This window comes from Tetrao urogallus (genome assembly GCF_951394365.1).
Source record: "Tetrao urogallus genome assembly, chromosome: 1".
NCBI lineage: Eukaryota > Metazoa > Chordata > Aves > Galliformes > Phasianidae > Tetrao > Tetrao urogallus.
The window spans coordinates 89,704,937-89,723,940 of record NC_136813.1 but is presented as its reverse complement, the minus strand read 5'-3'; the positions used below and the strand labels follow the sequence as shown (position 1 = coordinate 89,723,940).

The following is a 19,004-nucleotide window of genomic DNA, read 5'->3' as shown; positions in this document are numbered from 1 at the left end:
AGATGTAATTCACTTGTATTGTTCATTTACATTGCATCTAACTATCCTACAGGAACACATCCATACTGTGAAATGGGCTTATTTGAAAGCATTTCTAACAGATATAACATTTCTAATTGATATAACAAATAACTAACAACAAATTGGATGCCACTGTTTCTCGTAAGACAATTTCAACTGTACTTTGGTTGCTCTGAATGTGTTACTTCCTCTGCTGCACTTGATTAAATAATTCTGTTTATGGACAGTGTCAAATGAAACAAAAGTCTTCAAAATGATGCATTCACCTGTTTGAGGAATTACGCCGCGTCCCAGACTGCATTCACTGAGGTGGAAGGTGCAGATCAGACTTCAGTCTGTGCAAATTGTTAGACAGACGAGACTGTATTTGTGCAAGTGAAATTATGCAAGAATAAACACTGTTGTTTTTCTTTTTTTATTTTAACAGCCTATTGTGATGTTCTTGAGAAGCACTGAAGAAGAGCGATATGGTCTCAAAAACATTAGATGAATGTTCAGATTGGTATTTTTGATAATAGGACTAGAAGGTCCCTCTCTGATCTGCCCCCTCCTTTTGGCTAATAATTACTGCATCTGGCCAGCTGCCCTGAGGTCAATATCCTCAATATCCCATTAAACAGAAGTAGGCACACACAGCCTTGTCATCAGAACACCAATGTAACACGAGGTAGCTGTGAATCAGTGTTCTGTGCTGAACGTTTTTATAAGTAGTTTTAAGATACAAACACCTTAACCTCTCACTAGCAAGCTTTTGGAGGCCTCATCATCTTTCTCCCACAGCTGTACATTAGAATCAATACTCTAAAACAGCTATTCAAGAAGAATGATTTTATTGTTTCCATGTGACAGGTTTCACTGTGAACAAAGAGAACAGCTTACTAGACAGTCTCTTTCATTATTTTGGTCAGTTTCTGGATCTTTGACCTTGTCGACATATCCACGTATTTCTCCCCAATATTGACGATCATTCCACCAAGGATGGAGGGATCAGTCTAGAAGAAAGGTTTAACAGAAACTCCATTAGCAAAAACTTCTTACCCTAATATATACATTTTTTTCTTTTTTTAAAGTGTAAACATTTAAAAGACCCTTATTTAAGATAATTTTGCAACCATCATATTTCAGAGTTAAGATTTCAGTAATTGAAGCATCAGGTGTACAAGAAAACACAGAAGTATATTATATAGCTACTGAATTCAACCAAATGAATATACACTAGTGTCCTATAGTTCCTCTTTCATTTATTTTTTTTTGTAAAGATGAGAGACAGCACAAGAAACACAGCTTGGCATTAAGTGTATTTACAAATAAAACCCCTACCTTGGTCTCCAGCTTCAAGACCTCTCCTTTAGCCAAGAATCCATTCAGAACACTCTTTAGCTCAGTAAGGCTGGCATCATCCAAGGGCTGAAAAAATTTGCACAGAACACAACGAAGATGAAGGATGTAAAAAATTCAAAGGGTATAATGAGAACACTTCATTTTCTCTTCAGACTCCATTAAAGAAAGACACTCCCAGGAAGGCAGAGGAAGCAGCCTTTTTGGATAACAGTAATCGAATGACAGCACAGAAACAGCAGCATTTGGTGCTCCTTTAATTTCATAAAGTATTGTGCTGCCTGCACACGTATTCCCAGCAAATACTTGTTGTTAATATCTTTGGAAAGCAAGCATCAAGAATCCTGACTTGCTAAACTAAGCACTCCACACAACACCCTCACATCCATTTCAAAGCAGCATTTAGCCTATATGAGGAGAGATTAATTCTGTTGCTTTTCACAGTTCAGTTTATAAGCTTAAGAAAAAAACAGTTTCATGTGAAGCATGAGACAGGGACTCAAGATGCTGCTAACACAGCTGTGTGGGCTCAGCCAAGTACACCTCTCTCCATCACCACAGAGGAACTCTGCATCCCTGAGGGGGGGGGGGGAGGCACCATGAGCCTGCCCTCGCTTTCCCTGTGAGTTGTTCAGATATTACTGCAAGAGAAATTAGACAGACTCCACAGAAAAATACTGCTGCTAGCGTTACTAGCAATAACAACTCCTATTTAATGGTTAACAGTTGAGAGTCAAAAGAAACCAACTGCTATCAACCAAAGAGGCATCAGGAATTATTTATATCAACACTTATGAATTATTTGGGAAAACTCGGAAAAAGTTTTGCATTTGTGAACCCCTATGTCCCTGAAAGCTATCAGTGACAGTCTGTGCCTGTGGCCTATAAAGAGCCTGTCACGCCCAAATGGATGAGGTTTTTTATTCAGTCCACACTGGAAGCTCATTTTAGCGCACAAAAGCTACACATTTATGTTACATGTACAGCAGGCAAGCTTCCCATGATCAGGCCTGAGCATGGATCTATGGATCCACACAGACTACTGAAATGCCAGAAATCACATCTCCAGCTTGAAGTTTACAGCTTCACAGTCTGAGTTTTAAGGGACCTTCAAGACCATTTAGTTCCAACCCCTACTATGGGCAGGGCTGCCCCCCACCACCTCAGGCTGCCCAGGGCCCCATCCAACCTGGCCTTGAGCACCTCCAGGGATGAGGCACCACAGCTTCTCTGGGCAGCTGTGCCAGCACCTCACTGCCCTCTGGGGGAAAGAATTTCTTCCTGACATCCAATCTAAATCTCTCCTCTTTTAGTTTAAAGCCATTCCCCCTTGTGCTGTTACTATCTACCTACAGATAGTATCGAGCATACAGAGATGTTATCTTTGATTTCACCTCAGCGATCTGCCTCACTACAGCTAAGAGCTGGTCTGTTAGCTCTAGCTTGATCAGTATGATCTTAATGACAAAAATCAAAGCAGAGGCAGTTTTATCTGCAGACCCAGTTGACTTTCATCAGCCCCTGGGTTCACACATAGAAAAAGATGTTATCTGTCAAGCTGAAACAAAAAGAACACGTATAATTGCTAACCAATAATTTCTGTATACTGAAACACTATTGGAGTGTTTTGTAGAGGTGAGATTTTTCTTCATTCCTCATGCAGCAAGCTGCTTACACTATAGCTAAAGAAGTTTGCCTTTCATGCCCGTTCCTATTAAACTCAACCCTGATGTTCCTAACCCACCTGTGCAGTGGTGACTGTGCACAGCACTTCTCCTCGGAATGCACTCATGATCTTCCCAAAAGCAGAAACAATGCCCGGAGTGTAGCGCAAGCGACCATTTTCAGCAAGCAGGTCTGGAAGATGCAGATGTATCAGAAGGGCTTAGCACACCCACTAGAAGCAAATTCAGTTAGCAACAACTAATCACAAGCAGTATCAGATGTTTTTCAAAATGTAAATGATTACTCACTCATCAGGTTGGTGGTAACAGGGGACATCTTCTCTTTAGCTAAAACGTCATTTACAGCTTTTTGTTTAACTGTGCCCTTGGTGTGAGGGTTCATAATAATGCTGGACAGCTTGGGGTCCTTCAAAAGAGTCTAAGAGAACACACAAGTAACGCTGTAAAGGTCACGAGTTTCCCAGGCCCATGCAGGCAAAAAAAGTCATCCATCGAGCAAGGACAGAGGACAGAAGAGAGCAGATAGGAAGTGAAATGGCAGCTCCAGGTGGAGCTCATAGAAAGGATGCTCCTTTTAGAGCCACTGCTCCTTCAAGCAACTCACCAGCTCCCGGAGGGGCACTAGGGGCAGAGTGCAGAGCACAGGCAGGCAGGCCTGACACGTCTCACAGCACGCAAGAGAGTCCTAACAGCAGCCCCTGCGTGACCTCAGGCCAGAGACGCGCCCAGGAAGCTTACCGACACACGGCTCAGCTCCTTCTCCACCTGCTCCAGCTTCTTCTGCTTTGTGGCGGCGGAATACAGCGCGGTGGCATAGCGGCCCTCCAGCCCGTACACCTGGATGGGCGGCTGCGGGACAGACGGCGCCTGAGCGCGGCCCTGAGCGGGAAGCCGGCCCCAAACCCAAACCCCCCAGCCCCGCTCACCTTCACCAGTTTGGAGACCGGCCGAGCCGCCGACGTGCTCAGCTGCCGCACCTGCGGGACACAGAGCGGCTGTCCAACCCCGTCGGAAAGGAGGTGACGGCCAGCCACAACGCGCCGTGTCCCCTCTCCCCCCGGCCCCACTTCACCTTCAGGGCGAACCCCGCCGCCGCCATTTTCTCCCACCACCGCTCGAGGTCACCGCTGCGCCCGGGCCCGGCGGGGAGGCAGTGCGCAGGCGCAGCTGTAGGCCCCGCCCCCTCCCGCCACGCGGGGCATGCTGGGACGCGTAGTTCTCCGGCGTGGGCGGGGCTTCCCGCAGAGGAGAGGAGCCGCAATAGGCCCGTTAGGCCCCAGAAGCTTTTCCCGCCTCTTGTAGTCGGTATAACAGCGTGTCCCGGCCCTCAGCCGCTTCGTATACATTCTCCAAAGGGAGATGTTGGCTGCACGCCCCTCGAGGATACTTCTGTTCTCTAACAGGGTGAAACCACCCCTGAAATACAACGAGTTGTTGTCTTTCCCCTCCAATAAAGGGGCTGGGCGTCTGCTAAGGCACAGAGAGACGGCCCTCCAGGTGGAGCGCGGGGCAGGCGGGCGCTCAGCCCTCAGCTCCACCTGTGCCAGAGTCCTCTGCTCGACCTTGAGCTGCTCGCTCGAGTCCCGTGTGCTGCTGAACTGCTGGACGAACTGCGTTGCGCCAACAGCAAGCGTGCTGCAAGCATGCAGGGCAGGCTCCAGACGCTAGATGTTGCTGTTGCTACAGATTGGAAAATTAGCGCCTGCTTTAGCGATGTCAAAAACAGGGAATTAGAGCAGCGCCCTTCAGGAAATGCGGTCTGAATAAGAGAGATTGTCTAGCATCCCGTCAGAAGTAAGTCAGTGTCATCTTTATTCTGGATGCTGGAATGGAGCTCCTTCAGCTCTCTGCAGCTTATTAGCTATGGGGAGATTTAATTTAGATATCAGAGGGAAATTTTTTCATTGAGAGGACAATGAGGTGCTAGTGCAGCTGTCCAGAGAAGCTGTGGTGCCCCATCCCTAGAGGCACTCAAGACCAGGTTGGATAGAGTCACAGAATCATTAAGATTGGAAAAGACCACTAAGTTCACCCAGTCCAACCATCAGCCCACCCCCACCACATCCACTGCCCACGTCCCTCAGTGCCACATCCACACGGCTCCTGAACACCTCCAGGGACGGTGACTGCACCACCTTCCTGGGCAGCCTGTGCCACAGCCTCACCGCTCTTGCTGAGAAGAAATTGTTCCTAATACCCAACCTGAACCTTTCCTATTACAGCTTGAGTCCATCACCTCTTGCCCTGTCGCTGTTACCTCAGAGAAGAAGCTGACCCCTATCTCTCCAGAGCCTCTATTCAGGTAGCTGTAGAGAGCAATGAGGTCTCTCCTGAGCCTCCTTTTCTCCGGACTGAGCAACTCCAGTTCCCTTTGCTTTTCCCTATCATACTTGGGCTCCAGACCCTTCACAGCTTCGTTACACTTCTCTGGACACATTCCAGGGCCTCGATGTCTGTTTTGTAGCGAGGGCCCTCAAACTGAGCTTAGTACTTGAGGTGCAGCCTTACCAGTCCCATACTTGCTTTAAGCCACATATCCAAAATGTTATCATAGTAATTCTGGAACACTTTATGATCTTTTAGCACTCTATGATCTTTTAGCCACTATCCATCATATTTTTAGAAGCTGTGGCAGTTCAGTGAAGTTGCCACCAACTGCAATTCTGAAGAAGGGGAAAAAAGGAAGGCCCTGGAGAAGTGCAGACAAGTCAGTCTCTCCTCTGTGCCTGTTAGGATTATAGAGCAGAACCTGGAAACTCTATTAAGAAACATGGAAAATGAGGAGGTGACAGCCACCATGCATCAGTAAGGCTAAACTGTGCCTGAAAAATTTGGTGGCCTTCTGCAATGGGGTTACAACACTAGTGGATGAGAGCAACTGAGGTCATTTACCCGGACACATGCAAAGTGTTTGACACTGTCCCACATGACATTCTTGTCTCTAAATTGGAGAGACATGAATTTGATGGATGGACCACTCAGTGGATAAAGAATTGGATGAATGGTTGTGCTCAAAGTGTTGTGTTCACTGTCCAGGTGAAGACCAATGATTAATAACATGCCTCAGGAGTTGGTTAGAACCAGCACTATTTAAAATCCTTGTTGGCAACATGAACAGTGTGATTGAACACACTCTAGCATGTTTGCTGATGACACCAAGTTTTTTGACACAGTTGGCACACTGGAGGGAAGGGATGCCATCCATAGGGACCTTGACAGGCTTGAGGTGGGCATTTACAGCCCAGAAAGCCAACCATAACCTGGGCTGCATAGAAAGAAGCATGGCCAGCAGGTGAAGGGAAGAGGTTCTCTTCCTCTGCTTTTCCCTTGGGGACTTCATCTGCATCTCTCTCTTGGGTCCCCAGTATAAAAAGGGCTTGGACCTGCTGGAGTGGGACCAGAGGAGGATGATGATCAGAGAACTGAAGCACATTTCTTGTGAAGTGAGACTGAGAGAGCTGAAGTTGTTCAGCCCAGAAAATAGAAGGCTCCAGGGAGACCATATAGCACCCTTTCAGTACCTAAGGGGGCCTACAGGAAAGCTGGAGAAGGACTCTATCAGGGAGTGTAGTGGTAAGTTGAGGGGCAATGGCTTTAAACTGAAAGAAGGTAGATGTAGACTGGATGTAAACAAGAAATTCTTCATTGTCAGGGTGGTGAGGCGCTGGCACAGGCTGCCCAGAGAAACTGTTGCTGCCTCATACCTGTGTTCAAGGCAAGGTTGGATGGAGCTTTGAGCAATGTAGTCAAAGCAACACGAAGGCTGAGGGATTGGAACTAGGTGATCTTTAAGGTCTCTTCCAACCCAAATCATTCTATGATTCTACATCCTATGGTAATACATAAGAAAATCTGTCTTACTGAGGCCAATCAAATCACTGAGAGCTGAGGGTACTTGAACGAACTGTGGTCTGAGTCAAATCCTGATAATGCTCTCAAGAAATAAAATCAGATCAACTTTCTCAGTTAATTTTAAACAAGTATTATCTCACAGTTGATAAACAGTTTGTACCTTTATGCCTTGTCCTAGGAAGGAAAATTTAAATCTTGATAAATCTTGTTCTTGTATCTGGATATCTTACAAGTTGTTTTCCCACTAGAAAGGATTTGAACTCCCTGTAGTGCCAGGCCCTCTTCATTGGGCATTCACCTCTGTCTGTCCATTTGTTCCAGTTTATTGATCTAGGTCCTATATCAGTTGAGCACTCAAGCACGTACTTTGTTTATAAGCTCTTCCACAAGAAATACCTGGAAGAACATCCACTTATGGGTCTGCCAGTTTATGTGGAGGGTCAGTGCTTGAAGCGTTACCTTAGAGTAACCGTTCTCACTAAACATAGTGATACTACAGACAACACCTTTTTTCTCCTATTGAGAATGACCAGAACTGAAATCCTGCAAAATATACTCTCTCTACTTCTATTTGAGAAATCTTCAAAAGAATTGGCCTGAGTTTAGGTTCATTTAAACAGACCATCGTGCTTATTGAAGACATGGACTTCACACCAGCATAACAGCCACAGAGCCTACAGTAATCAGCGCTTTTATGTCTCTAGAAAGAGTGTGATGATTCTTCATTATTATTCTACCACAGTGGCAGTGGGGATGTGTTTCAACCAGGGCACAGCTGCATGAAGTCTCATGAAATTCATAGTAAGACATAGACCGTTCCAGAGAGAGCTTGCAGCGCAGTGTTAAAATGAGATTAAACTTGTAACAGCACATCTGGTGTCCTCACAATGATGAGAGCATATCTGTTTTCTCTCAAAAAAATATGCCAAACTTACCCTCCGCCATACTATGGCCGGCTCCTTTAAAAAAATCAACAATATAATAAAACCTCCCATAAGTAAATGAGTGTGTCAAATCTTAAAAAGGAAGGCTGCATGCAGTAAATACTCTGCTCCCTCACCTTTCAACTCACCTGAAACATTAGCTTTCAGCCTGTTTTGAGCACTCCTCTGCACCTGCTAGTCAGCAATTGCACCCAGCTGTTTTCCTTTGGCTGTGCCTGGGATTCCCACACTCAGCAGCATGGGAAGGTCCCAGAACAACTAGGGTGTAGCTGCAAACAAGTTCCTGACCTCTGTAAAAAGTTTATGTTATTTACAAGAAACCAGGGAGGCTTTCACTCACAGTGCTTCTTAGGTTCAGGGAATGTGGTACAGAAAAGCTATGACCCGCCTCACCTCCCCATTGCTACTGTGGTTTTGTTCCTGCAGCTGTCTGAAGGAAGCGTTGTTTTTTTCTCTCCCAGGGGCTGCCCTTTTCATCCTTGGAAGCAGTTGGTACTCTTGCTGAATCTAATTCACCTGGCTGTTTTCCAAACCTCTGCTCCATGAGCTGTTCTGCTTGGGCAGGTAAGTTCAAGTGCTCTGTCACAAGAACTCCTTGGGGACTAACCCTTTACAGCTGGAGTGACCCACCTGCTAAAACCTAGCTGTCTAGGGAAGACCTGACTCATTTTCCTGTTAAAAAAAAAAAAAAAAAAAGTGTTTTTCAACAGTCTTATTTATTTATTTTCCCTCCAAACCAGCAAGAATGATTGTAGAACCACAACCATTGTGAGGGGAATTCAGAATAGGAGCTGCAGCCCTATTAGTTGAGTTAGGATGCTGAACTCGCTGACTTTAGCATCAGAACACTGTACTGAAAATTCTTTGTAGGGTTATTTGCAGGACCAAGCACCTGTGCCTACATTTTCCTACCCTCCAAAGGAGTTTTCAAACTACCATATAGTATATATGATAAAATGATCAATCATTATCATTTATTCTACCATGAGCACCCCAGAATATTGTGTGACTGTAGTATATTTTCTGAGCTACCATGGTAAGCTAATGTAAAAGGGAAAAAACGTCACAATTACGTACTTGTAGCTTCACTGGTAAAATATCTCCTCTGTACCTCTTCTAGGATAGTCTAATAAGCCTGAAAAATTTATTTAAGGGCAAACTGTTATGTGATTTTAATAGACTAGAAAATAAGCACTAATCAAGAACACCTTCCACTGGAAAAGGTGATGAGAACTCGCTTGAATATTCGGCCATTTTAGAGGACGTCCACAAAATATCAGTGGTAATAAGAGCTTCTTTCAAAAAGTATGCAAATAATGGATGTGGTTCAGTGCAGGCAGTGCTAACAGGTGAGCTTTGCTATCTCACATGCTGGTAGAGTAGCAGCAAGAACTTTGCACTGAGATTCGGGAGAGCTGGGGTCTATTTTCAGCTTTGCTTTGGGCCTACTGATTGGCTTCTAATTATTCTGTGCCTCAGTTCTCCCACTTGCAAAAAAGAAAGAATGAGACCAACACTCTTAACAAATAGCTATAAATTCTGTTGATGAAACATGCTTAATTAATAGCAATGATACCTTCTCACTCGTGCTGCTGTTAATAAAGTAGTTGTAAATTCACAGATATCAAATGATGATAATGTGCAAGGAGCTATGGAGAAAATAAAGGAGAACCTCCATGCCTGTTCCATCAGTGCTGGGGAAAACGGGATATTACGTCTCATCCCACTTTTGGAGTCAGAATGGCTGTGTATGCAGGGAATGAGAGATACTGGTCTGTTTCTTCAGGGTCTGTCACAGAAATGACCACTAAACTGTAAGTCTTAGCCGGGGGCATTGAATAGGCGTAGAATACGAGCCGCTCTCTCAGCCAGCTTGCACTTTAGCTAACTCTCTTCCTAGATTAAACATGTACCTTCAAGTGGAAAATGTCTTTTTGTTCAGTTGGGCTAGATACTGGCTTGAATCATACCAGGGTAAGCCTTTGAAATGTTCATATCGGTGGTATTTCTACAGACCTGAGATCCCAACCTGCTCCCCGCTTGCCATGTGCAGGTCTTTGTATCTGCCTTGAGCTGAAATGAGGTATCCAGGATGCAAGGGTCTTGCTGAATGAACACATTGCAGCATTTTGTATTAGACAGACGCTTTAGCAGATTTTAGTTACATATTAGAACTACAACTTGCTCATTGCCACAAGAGGGAAGCCAATACTAATAATATAACTATTCGTTGATTAACTATGGTTAATGTGGCAAGATTTTTATCCATTTCAAGGCTGTTGCATGTCTCCTTCTCTTTCCTTTTAGCAAACTTGCGTTTGATCATATGTCAGTAACTAAAGAACATTATTCTACATTCCATTTGCTCAATGCCCTGTGAAATGAATTTCATGGATTTGTCTCTCTCGTTTGAACAGCGCATACATAAACCTGAAACAGAAAGTAGGGGCAAAACTGAGCTGTTTGTTTTCATAGCAAACTTAAACAGTCCACTTGCTTGCAAGGGAAAATTTTTCGGGCATGGCAGCGGGTAAAATAAAAAAGGTATTTTCCCTTATTTGGCTGAATATTAATAATTTAAACTAGATATTAGGAAGAAATTCTTTACTGTGAGGGTGTGAGACATTGGAACATGTATCCCAGCAAGGCTGTGGATGCCCCCTCCCTCTCTGGAAGCACTCAAGACCAGGCTGGATGGAGCTTTGAGCAACGAGGGAGGTGTCCCTGCCTTATAGCAGGGGGTTGGAACTAGGTGATCCTAGGTTCCTTCCAACCCAAACCATTCTGTGATTCCATGATTCTATGAATGTGAAAAACTAAAGAGTATTTGACAAATCAGTCATCATTACTACAGAGCAAGGACTACTCAAAATAGTTGCAACTGAACTCAGTAAGCCTGCTGACTCTTGTTCTTTAGCTTGTTCTGCAACGTATGAGAGCACCTTCTTTATAGATTCATTTATTATGTCAGACCTGATCTCATTTACTGTGCTGCAAACCAGAGTAACTGCTGATTTCAGGAACTTCACTGAATCACTTATCTTGTGGTATGTTATCTGTGAAAGTCACCCTTATTTAGATCACATGCTGAAGGCTTAAATCTAATAGGTCAAGATTTGTTATTACATTTCATCCTGCATCCAGGCATTAAATTGCATGGACAGACTTTTCAGAAAGGTCTTCAGAAACTGGTGAAAGCAGTGCTGTTGTATATAGGAATTTAAAAAACTGGGTGTAAAGCAGAAAGTGAACAGGGATTCATCTGCCACATTTCTTTGGCTAGTATTTTCCTGCAGCAAGATGCATATACATGAGAGTGACTGTTCAGAAGATTTCTGTGAAGCATTACTGTCATATGACAATCATTAGAGATCATAATTCTCGGTATTTGGAAGTCATGATTTGGCTCATGTTTTTTTTTTTTCTGGAGGCACAGCAGAAACATGAAGCCAGAAGCAGCGCAGAAAAACACATATGTTGAGGCTTCCTACGAAGCCCCCTAGGGTGTTCCCTGCAAGAGCAGGAGAAGGAATCGGGGCAAGGTTATGGAAGTCACAGACATAAATTGCAGTCCCCAAAGGGCCTTTGCATAACTAGCTTCTTTGTTAACTTTTTTTTTTTTTTTTTTTTTTTTTTTTTTAATACTTTAGGAACGTTTAATGATATTTGGAGTATTTTCTTCTCCTTCCCTCTCCCTTTAGAGCAGTCATACCTTAAATTTTTTTTTCCTAAAGGTACTGCTGTCTCACAGAAATTGTTAAATAGTCAAAAATGTTGCTGTCCCCCAAGTGGACAGACACCCCTCACAGACCCTTCCAGAGCATTGTTTCTCAGGTATTCTCACCCTGCTTCTGTTTTTCCTTTCCCTCCAGTGCTGTTTCAGGCCCCAGCCCTGCATGTATATATGCAGGTGTTTTTATGGACGTGAGCAATCACACTGCCTCCAGTGAGAATATTCACATGACCAAAATCATGCACTTGCATAGGGATTTCCTGCATCAAGGGCATAAAAGGAAATGGCCAGGTTAATAACGGGTTGGTTTTATCCCTGATGTAATGCCATTGACACCAGTGGAATTATACAGGGCTGAAATAGATCCAGTACGTCCAAACAGGGAACTACCTCTGGCTCTCTCATCTGCCGCTTTCTGTATTGATGGTGTAACCGAAGTCAGTCCTCCTTTCTCCAGGTTTGGGCAACTGAGGCTGAGGGAATTCAGATCACTTTGCACCAGCAATAGCTGCTCTCCTCCAGCATGGCATCTCCTGAGATATCAGGTGTGCTTGCCCTGCAGAGCTATTAGAGATATGCCTGTGGAGCTTCACCCACACATCCCCACTGCCACACTGAAGCAGCTCTCACCTGTCCTGCCACTTCCCTGCTTCTAGCTGATGCTGAGCCATTCTGTGACCTTAGCAGGAGCTGCTGGTCTTGGGGCAAGAGCCCTGCTTTTCTCAGTTGGTGTCTGGCTTGTTCCACTATGTGGTCTCCTCCTGCAGCAGTTCTTCTTTGGGTAGTAAGTGCTCCAGTTGAATATTCACACTTGAAAACAGCTGGTGTGTAATCATGAAAATTATATATCTATATAAAAGATTTGTTAGGCTTAGAAGAAGACCCTGTTAAAAATGTTCCTCTCTCCCTCCTGTGGCTGTCCTGCCCTTTGTCTGGGGTGTTTGGGACCCTCCAGCCCTCATTGCTGTGAAGATCTGATTTGGCAGCTCTGTGAACTTGCCCTCAGCTAGACTTCAGTGTGCTTCAGCATGGTTTCTTCTGGTCTACAAAAGCATGTTCCCTACCTGCCTGCTCACGCAAATACTCCCTAACATGGGATGGACCTCCAAATGTCAAAAGCTACGGAGCCGGGAGAGGGAGGAATAGGGGGAAAAAAAAACAACACTAAAACACCCTCCAGCATCCAGGGCTCATGACTGCTTTGACAAGATCTATCTTTAGTTATAATAGTGAGTCACATCATTGTGATTTGACTTTACGGTTAGTTTGAGGTATGAGCCAGGCCATGGGATTGAGAGCGAGAGCATCATGGGATGCAGCTGTAAAATTCCACTACTCTGTAAATCAGGTTTGAAGAGCATTAAGAAACAGGAAGCAGGCAGGGGAGGGTGGGTTTTTGTGTGTGTGGGTTTTTGTTGTTGTTTCTTTTTTGCAGCGGAAAATGATCGCAGTGCCCGCTGCATTGTAATGTTGTTGAGCAGCACAGGGAACAGAACGGAGGGCATGTATCGGTAGGCTGCTGTAATATTCCTGAGCTGAGCACTTCTCTTTCCACACTGCTCCGTGTGCCAAGTGTCACGTCCAGCCTGCCCCACCAGCCACCACGAGCTGATGCAGGATTTTCGTGGATGGTGCCGTGTTGCTTAGCAACCTTGCTAGGCAGCATGCTATACATCACGCACGGCGCCGGCTACTACGGTACGGTGAGGTTGCTTCCAGTTCTTTTTATCAGCTATAAAATATTAATTTTCTGCTGGCAGGTAGTGCTGGCACCTGGAGATTGAGGGGTGCTCCCTCCCAGGGGGACGTGTGCTGCTCCGTAATGGGAATCGTAGGCAACCCCAGGCAGAGCTGAGCTCCTGGGATGTGAAATGTGGGCACGATTCCTGAGATATAAACACCTTCTGTGCCTGAGATGGGCTACAGGTTGGCTTCAGCACAAAGAAATTAATAAATAACCAGGTGGTGAAGATTATGTGACAGACATAATAATGTAAGTACAATGTATTCCCCCTCCTTTTTTTTCTATGACTCATATAAGCAAATCCTGATGTGAGGAGCACATGTTTGCGTACACAAAGAGAAGGAAATTTCCTCGACATTTGGGGATTTTTTAAAATATTTTTTATTTTATTTTATTTGGAGGCTCCTCCACTCCAGGGCATTGTGGATGAGAGCCCATATCACAAACACCAGTGACAGTTTTCTAGATTGATGGGTGTAATTGCAGTAGAGACTGCCTGCCAAGCCCCCTCCCTGAAATGATTGCATAACCCAGCTGTTGCATGTGTGAAAAAAAAAAAAAAGAAAAAAAAAAAAAAAAAAAAGGGAGAAACCAATCTTACTCTATATGAGGCTGAATTGTTATTGCAGAAGGTAAACAACAGGGAGCCTAGTCCCCAGAGCAGCAGAGGAGATGGTATCTACAGCTCATTTCAGGTATGCAGAGACTGAATCAGGAGCTGTCTCATTCCAGGTCAAAAGAGCCCTCTGCAAAGAGTCTACCCAGAACAGGGCTTCCATAGTTCTGAAATCTCTGGATCTACAATGCTCATTTTTTTTTTGGACATATTGTTACTTGTAATGTTACCGGGTGGCAAGAAGGGAAGGATGCAAAAGAGTGGAAAAAAGGCAGCAGATCATTTCTGGCACCTGAATACCATGTTTTTTTACTGAACATCTGCAGACAGACACATTGTTTAAGCCAAAGTGAAGAGGGAAGCAAGAGGGGAAAACCACAGTGTCAAAATACACAACGGCTCGTGAGATGAACTGCTGCTTTGCCCCTCATCTACACTTGCAGATATGGCAGCACTGGTGGACTCAGCAAAACCATGCTTTGTTCTCCAATTACTTTTAAGAGACCAGAAATATAGTTTTAGTTTAACTCATTTTGTTGCAGGCATATCTTGCTGCATTTTGTGGTGAGTGGTGGGATCAGACAGAATAGCTCTACAATACAGTGCACACTTCACACTGCAGATCTTACAGGACTTCAGTACAGAAATTGTTCTCAAGGTGTTCAGTGGCATTTGTCCAGCAGGAGAACAAAGACCACAACAGAGCTTTCATTTAATTCTTTTCACAAAATCATGGCAAGCTGAAGTGAATTCAGTGCCCATGCTTCAGCTCCTCTGTTGGGCTCCTCAGCCTGGTAAGGCCATTTTAATCCTAGGAAAAGCAGCTCAGAAATTGTACTGAGAGGAGTATCTAGATGTAAAGAACTGCTACTACAGGGAAATGAAATGCTATCCCTTCCACAGCTATGCTTCAGGCACATCTACAGGCCTGCCTGGTTTTGCTGCCATTTCTGTTGATGAGAAAAAAAATGAGTTTTTGTTATGTCTTTGGTTTTTTTTTTTCAACTGAAGAAATTTAATTGAAATGGCTGCCCAGTTATCTATATATATTAAAAATAAAAATAATAAAAAAAAAAAACAAAAGATTTTTTCTATCAAATTTGACAAATATTGACAGCAGTCGCAGTAAAATTTAAGGTGTATGAAAAATTTGCAGATTTTCACCATCCGTTTGCACATCTTTCTGTTACTTCAGAAAGCTTCTCAGCTTAAACACTTGACAACTGACGGAGCTGTTAAACTTTTAGTGAATGAGGACCAAGTAAATAACTGCAAGGCCTGTAACTGCGTGCATTCACAGAGTTGAATTGTGCTGGATGCACACCAGTGACTGATGGAGGGATGCTGGACCCAGCCCATATCTAGGACAGCGAGCGTGCCATGCCTGGTTCCTGCCAAAACTAGGACTTCAGCAGTAGGAAGGTACTAGGAGCATAAATGTCATTTATACCTGCTATAAGATCTCTGCGGGGTGATAGTACAAATGACAACCTGTCTCAGCCCTTCCCGAGGGCTGAGAGTTATCACAGCAAAAGTTAGAAGATAAATTACATCTTACAACAAAACAGACTCAAATACAACACGTGCAAGCATCTCAGTCTGTGCAGAAAGCAGAGAGTTATGCCGGGCAGAGGTAAAAATAAGCAAGCTAATCTCAAATGACATTGGAAAAGAAAATAGCTGAAGGACTTTTCCTCTCTGTGAGTTTCGCAGTAAATACCACTCCGTTTTCGGTATCATTAACATTTTATTATTATGACTACTATTAAACAGCAGCCCTGCCTACTTTTGCCTGTATTTTCTGGGCATGTCTCAGCATTTTACAAGTTGGAGGTTGTGCCGGTAATTGGAAATATTGTATCATCATTTCATTACCACCTGGCTTGGAGAGAGGATCACCCAGTAATTGGGTTTTGTAGGCATCCACTGAGATAAAGAAAGGGAGGAGGCTGCTACAAACTCTTCTACAGTCACTATGAAAGTACATTTTTTTCTTAAAGAAGAAGCAACACTTCTTTAAATTGATCATCACAACTTTGGTTTTTCCCTTTCTTCTATTGATTTGCAAGAAATAGGGTTGCTTGGATTGTTTCATGCCACAAGAAATATCAGTCCTCTTTCTCTCCAAATGACTCAGAGTCAATGTAGTCTGAAAAATAGCTCTAACAAAACAAGCTCTTTGTAAATAAACCCACAAGACTAAAATCCAGTGCAAGTCTCCTCCAAAAGCTGTTTGCATGTTTCCCTTTCCTTTACATGTATATTTACGGGTATGCTTAAGAAACATCATGAAGTTTTACTCAGAAACTCTTACATAAAGATGAGATTGGGAACGTGATATGTCAGAGAGGTTACATTTCACCTACTTTGCCTGGAAGAGCTCTTACAATAACTATAATTGGAAACAAAAGTGAAAAACAGCACTTAATAAAAATTACACGGAATCAGATATGATGTGCGTGTGTTTGTGTGGGCATTAGTCTCCTTGACTATCTTCAGTACTTTAAAAAAACAGTACAAAATTATGATCCAAACCCCTAAGAATGGATAAATAAAAGAATGAGACAAGACTATTAACTTGCCTTCTCTGCACATGTGTTTCAGGACAAGCTTTTAATTAACCATCATCTGCTACCTTGTTAATGGAACACCCTCCTCATCTAGGTGGTGACCACTGAATAATGTTTGTTGCTGGGTGGCAAACATGACAGAAATGTCTCTAGGAAGCATCCCTGTGAAGGACTGGAACCATGTACACAAAGTATAATGCAGAAGTCATGAACTGAGTAATGAAGTTGAAAAGAAGAAGTCCAATTCTTAAACTTGGTGCACTGAGTGCTTAATGTGCTAGATGCTCTCAGTTGAAAGAATATCTGACCTTGCAATAAAAAGATGTAATAAAGTGAATGCACTGAAAGGATAATTAAACCTATTCAGACCATCATGATCATCTCATCAAACTTCCTGCAAAATTCAGACCATCAGTCCTTAGTCTACAATTCATATCTCTAGCCTTGAACTAATCTTTGGGCTATAATATGTGTGACTGCTGAGATGGTATTAATTTGGTGTTTAAACATTGCTTGCATTTTGGCTTGCACTATTGATGTGATATTACAGTATAGACACCCCAGGTTTGCCTATCAAAATATGCAGAAAGGCTTTGTGTGCAAAATTTTATTTTAAATGTTGCTGAAGAAGTCTCGCCTCACATTTATGCTTATTTTTGTATATATCTACTTCTAATTATCTATATTTTATGTTTTATTTAAATATTTATGTTTATATATCAAATTGCAGTGAACTGAAAAAACTCCCCTTCCCTTCCCTTCCCTTCCCTTCCCTTCCCTTCCCTTCCCTTCCCTTCCCTTCCCTTCCCTTCCCTTCCCTTCCCTTCCCTTCCCTTCCCTTCCCTTCCCTTCCCTTCCCTTCCCTTCCCTTCCCTTCCCTTCCCTTCCCTTCCCTTCCCTTCCCTTCCCTTCCCTTCCCTTCCCTTCCCTTCCCTTCCCTTCCCTTCCCTTCCCTTTTTTGAAAGAACTAACCCTAAGCAGAGAAGAAAAAAGACACTCAGGATTTTTGTGGACGTAGACATTTCAAGAGGTTTTTCCTTTTTTAGGTGAGGGGAAAATTAAAATAAAAATAGTATAACTCCTTCCCTTATTCAATCATTTTTAATACCAGAGTCTTAAAATCTGGTTTGGAAGATTAACATTCACTACAGAAATATCTAAGCATGCATTTTTTTTTGCACTGGTCCTGGACAAGTGACAGTAACACCCTCCTGAATATTTTTCCAATGCATGGAAGGCTGTTGATTGCCAGTTCATAGATGCTGGGGCCATTTTGTTTGTTCCTTAAGATCGTGCTCATGTTGCTGCCATCTCACAGTAAAACACCATGCTGTTGCTAACTAAGAATTCATCACAGCAATCAGTTATTGAAAAACAGTTTTAGAAATCTTTCTGATTCATGAATGTAGCTGTGCTGATTAGGGGTAGTAGCAACACAACCATAGCCAGCTTCCTCTCTGTCAATAAATCTGTTGTTTCAGTCTGGGTGAGTAACATGATCTAGCTTCTGATATTATTCTGTTGTTTGGCACAGTAACGTTTGCACTTAGGTGTAACGTGAACCCGCTGCTGATGGTCAGTGAAAGCGATGCCAACCTATGTTTTGGTCAGCTTGTTGTGCGTCTTGCTCCAACAAACTGTTTACCTTTGTAATGTATGTCATGTAGTCAATGCTTTTTTAAGTTTTGGTATTTATTTTTCAGATTGGAAAAAATAGATTCTGATCTCAACACTGTGAAAACTGCCTGTAATTTAGTTAGAGCCATTGGAGCTACATTGCCCTGAAGGATTAACCTGTGGTTTAATTTACACAGCAGTAATGATCCTGCAATTCCATTCACTTTTTCAGCATTAGGAGGACAGGAGGAGGACAGAAGTTTCCAGCTCCTGGCTCAGGCTTCCTGTTGCATAGATGGCCTAGGATTTGTAGCTGCCTCTTATCTCAGTGCTTCCTCGTCTCTCTAAGTCTGCCACGATGACCTTTGGGGTCCTCTTGATAGCCCATTAAAATGTATGCTGCATCTTACATTCAGGTTGGAGGGGATGTTTTCAAATTTTAAGAGTTGTTCATCGCATATGACTATCACGTGGTTTTCATTCCTTCCTCTTAGGTGTTTTCACCTTCTCCCGTAGTTTCAGCTTGTATTTGATGAACTATTACTTCTTCTGGGGATTTCCATTTCTTTTGCATTGAAAGCATCTTTCAAGCCACTGTGATATTCTAAACACACAACAAATTTAAAAAAAATAATAATCCAACATTTATGAGTTGTATATTGTAATCCGCTAAACAGCTCTGAACAGCAAGTCACAGGAAGCGGGGTTGGGAAAATCTGTTTGCTCTTCAGCCGCTGTCAATATTCAGATACTTCTCTACAGGACACTGTCAAGTGCTTTTTCCAGCCGATGGTTAACTAGCATGTTCCGACCAGCCAGATTAAACATTCCCATGTGGGTTGAGGGGGGTGTCTATTGCAATAAAGGCTGTGAATACCCTTGAG

At 43.3% G+C, this 19,004-nt stretch overlaps 1 protein-coding gene across 1 annotated transcript; it reads right to left on the bottom strand.

Annotated features, from left to right (window-relative positions):
* Positions 1-834: 834 nt before the first annotated feature.
* Positions 835-4,145, bottom strand: ATP5PO (ATP synthase peripheral stalk subunit OSCP). The gene is made up of 7 exons (XM_079550157.1): positions 4,117-4,145; positions 3,971-4,021; positions 3,783-3,893; positions 3,333-3,462; positions 3,104-3,216; positions 1,342-1,428; positions 835-1,013 (listed from the first exon to the last, which is right to left on the bottom strand). The coding sequence occupies exons 1-7, from the start codon at positions 4,141-4,143 to the stop codon at positions 900-902; spliced, it is 633 nt and encodes a 210-aa protein (XP_079406283.1). The 5' UTR covers positions 4,144-4,145; the 3' UTR covers positions 835-899.
* Positions 4,146-19,004: the final 14,859 nt, after the last annotated feature.

Excerpts from the sequence above, each read along its gene's own strand:
- ATP5PO (XM_079550157.1), bottom strand. The coding sequence starts at position 4,143 with ATGGCGGCGGCGGGGTTCGCCCTGAAG. Across the intron at positions 3,463-3,782 it reads AGGAGCTGAGCCGTGTGTCG|ACTCTTTTGAAGGACCCCAA; the intron begins GTAAGCTTCCTG and ends GTGTTCTCTTAG. Across the intron at positions 1,429-3,103 it reads GCACAGTCACCACTGCACAG|CCCTTGGATGATGCCAGCCT; the intron begins GTGGGTTAGGAA and ends AAATTTTTTCAG.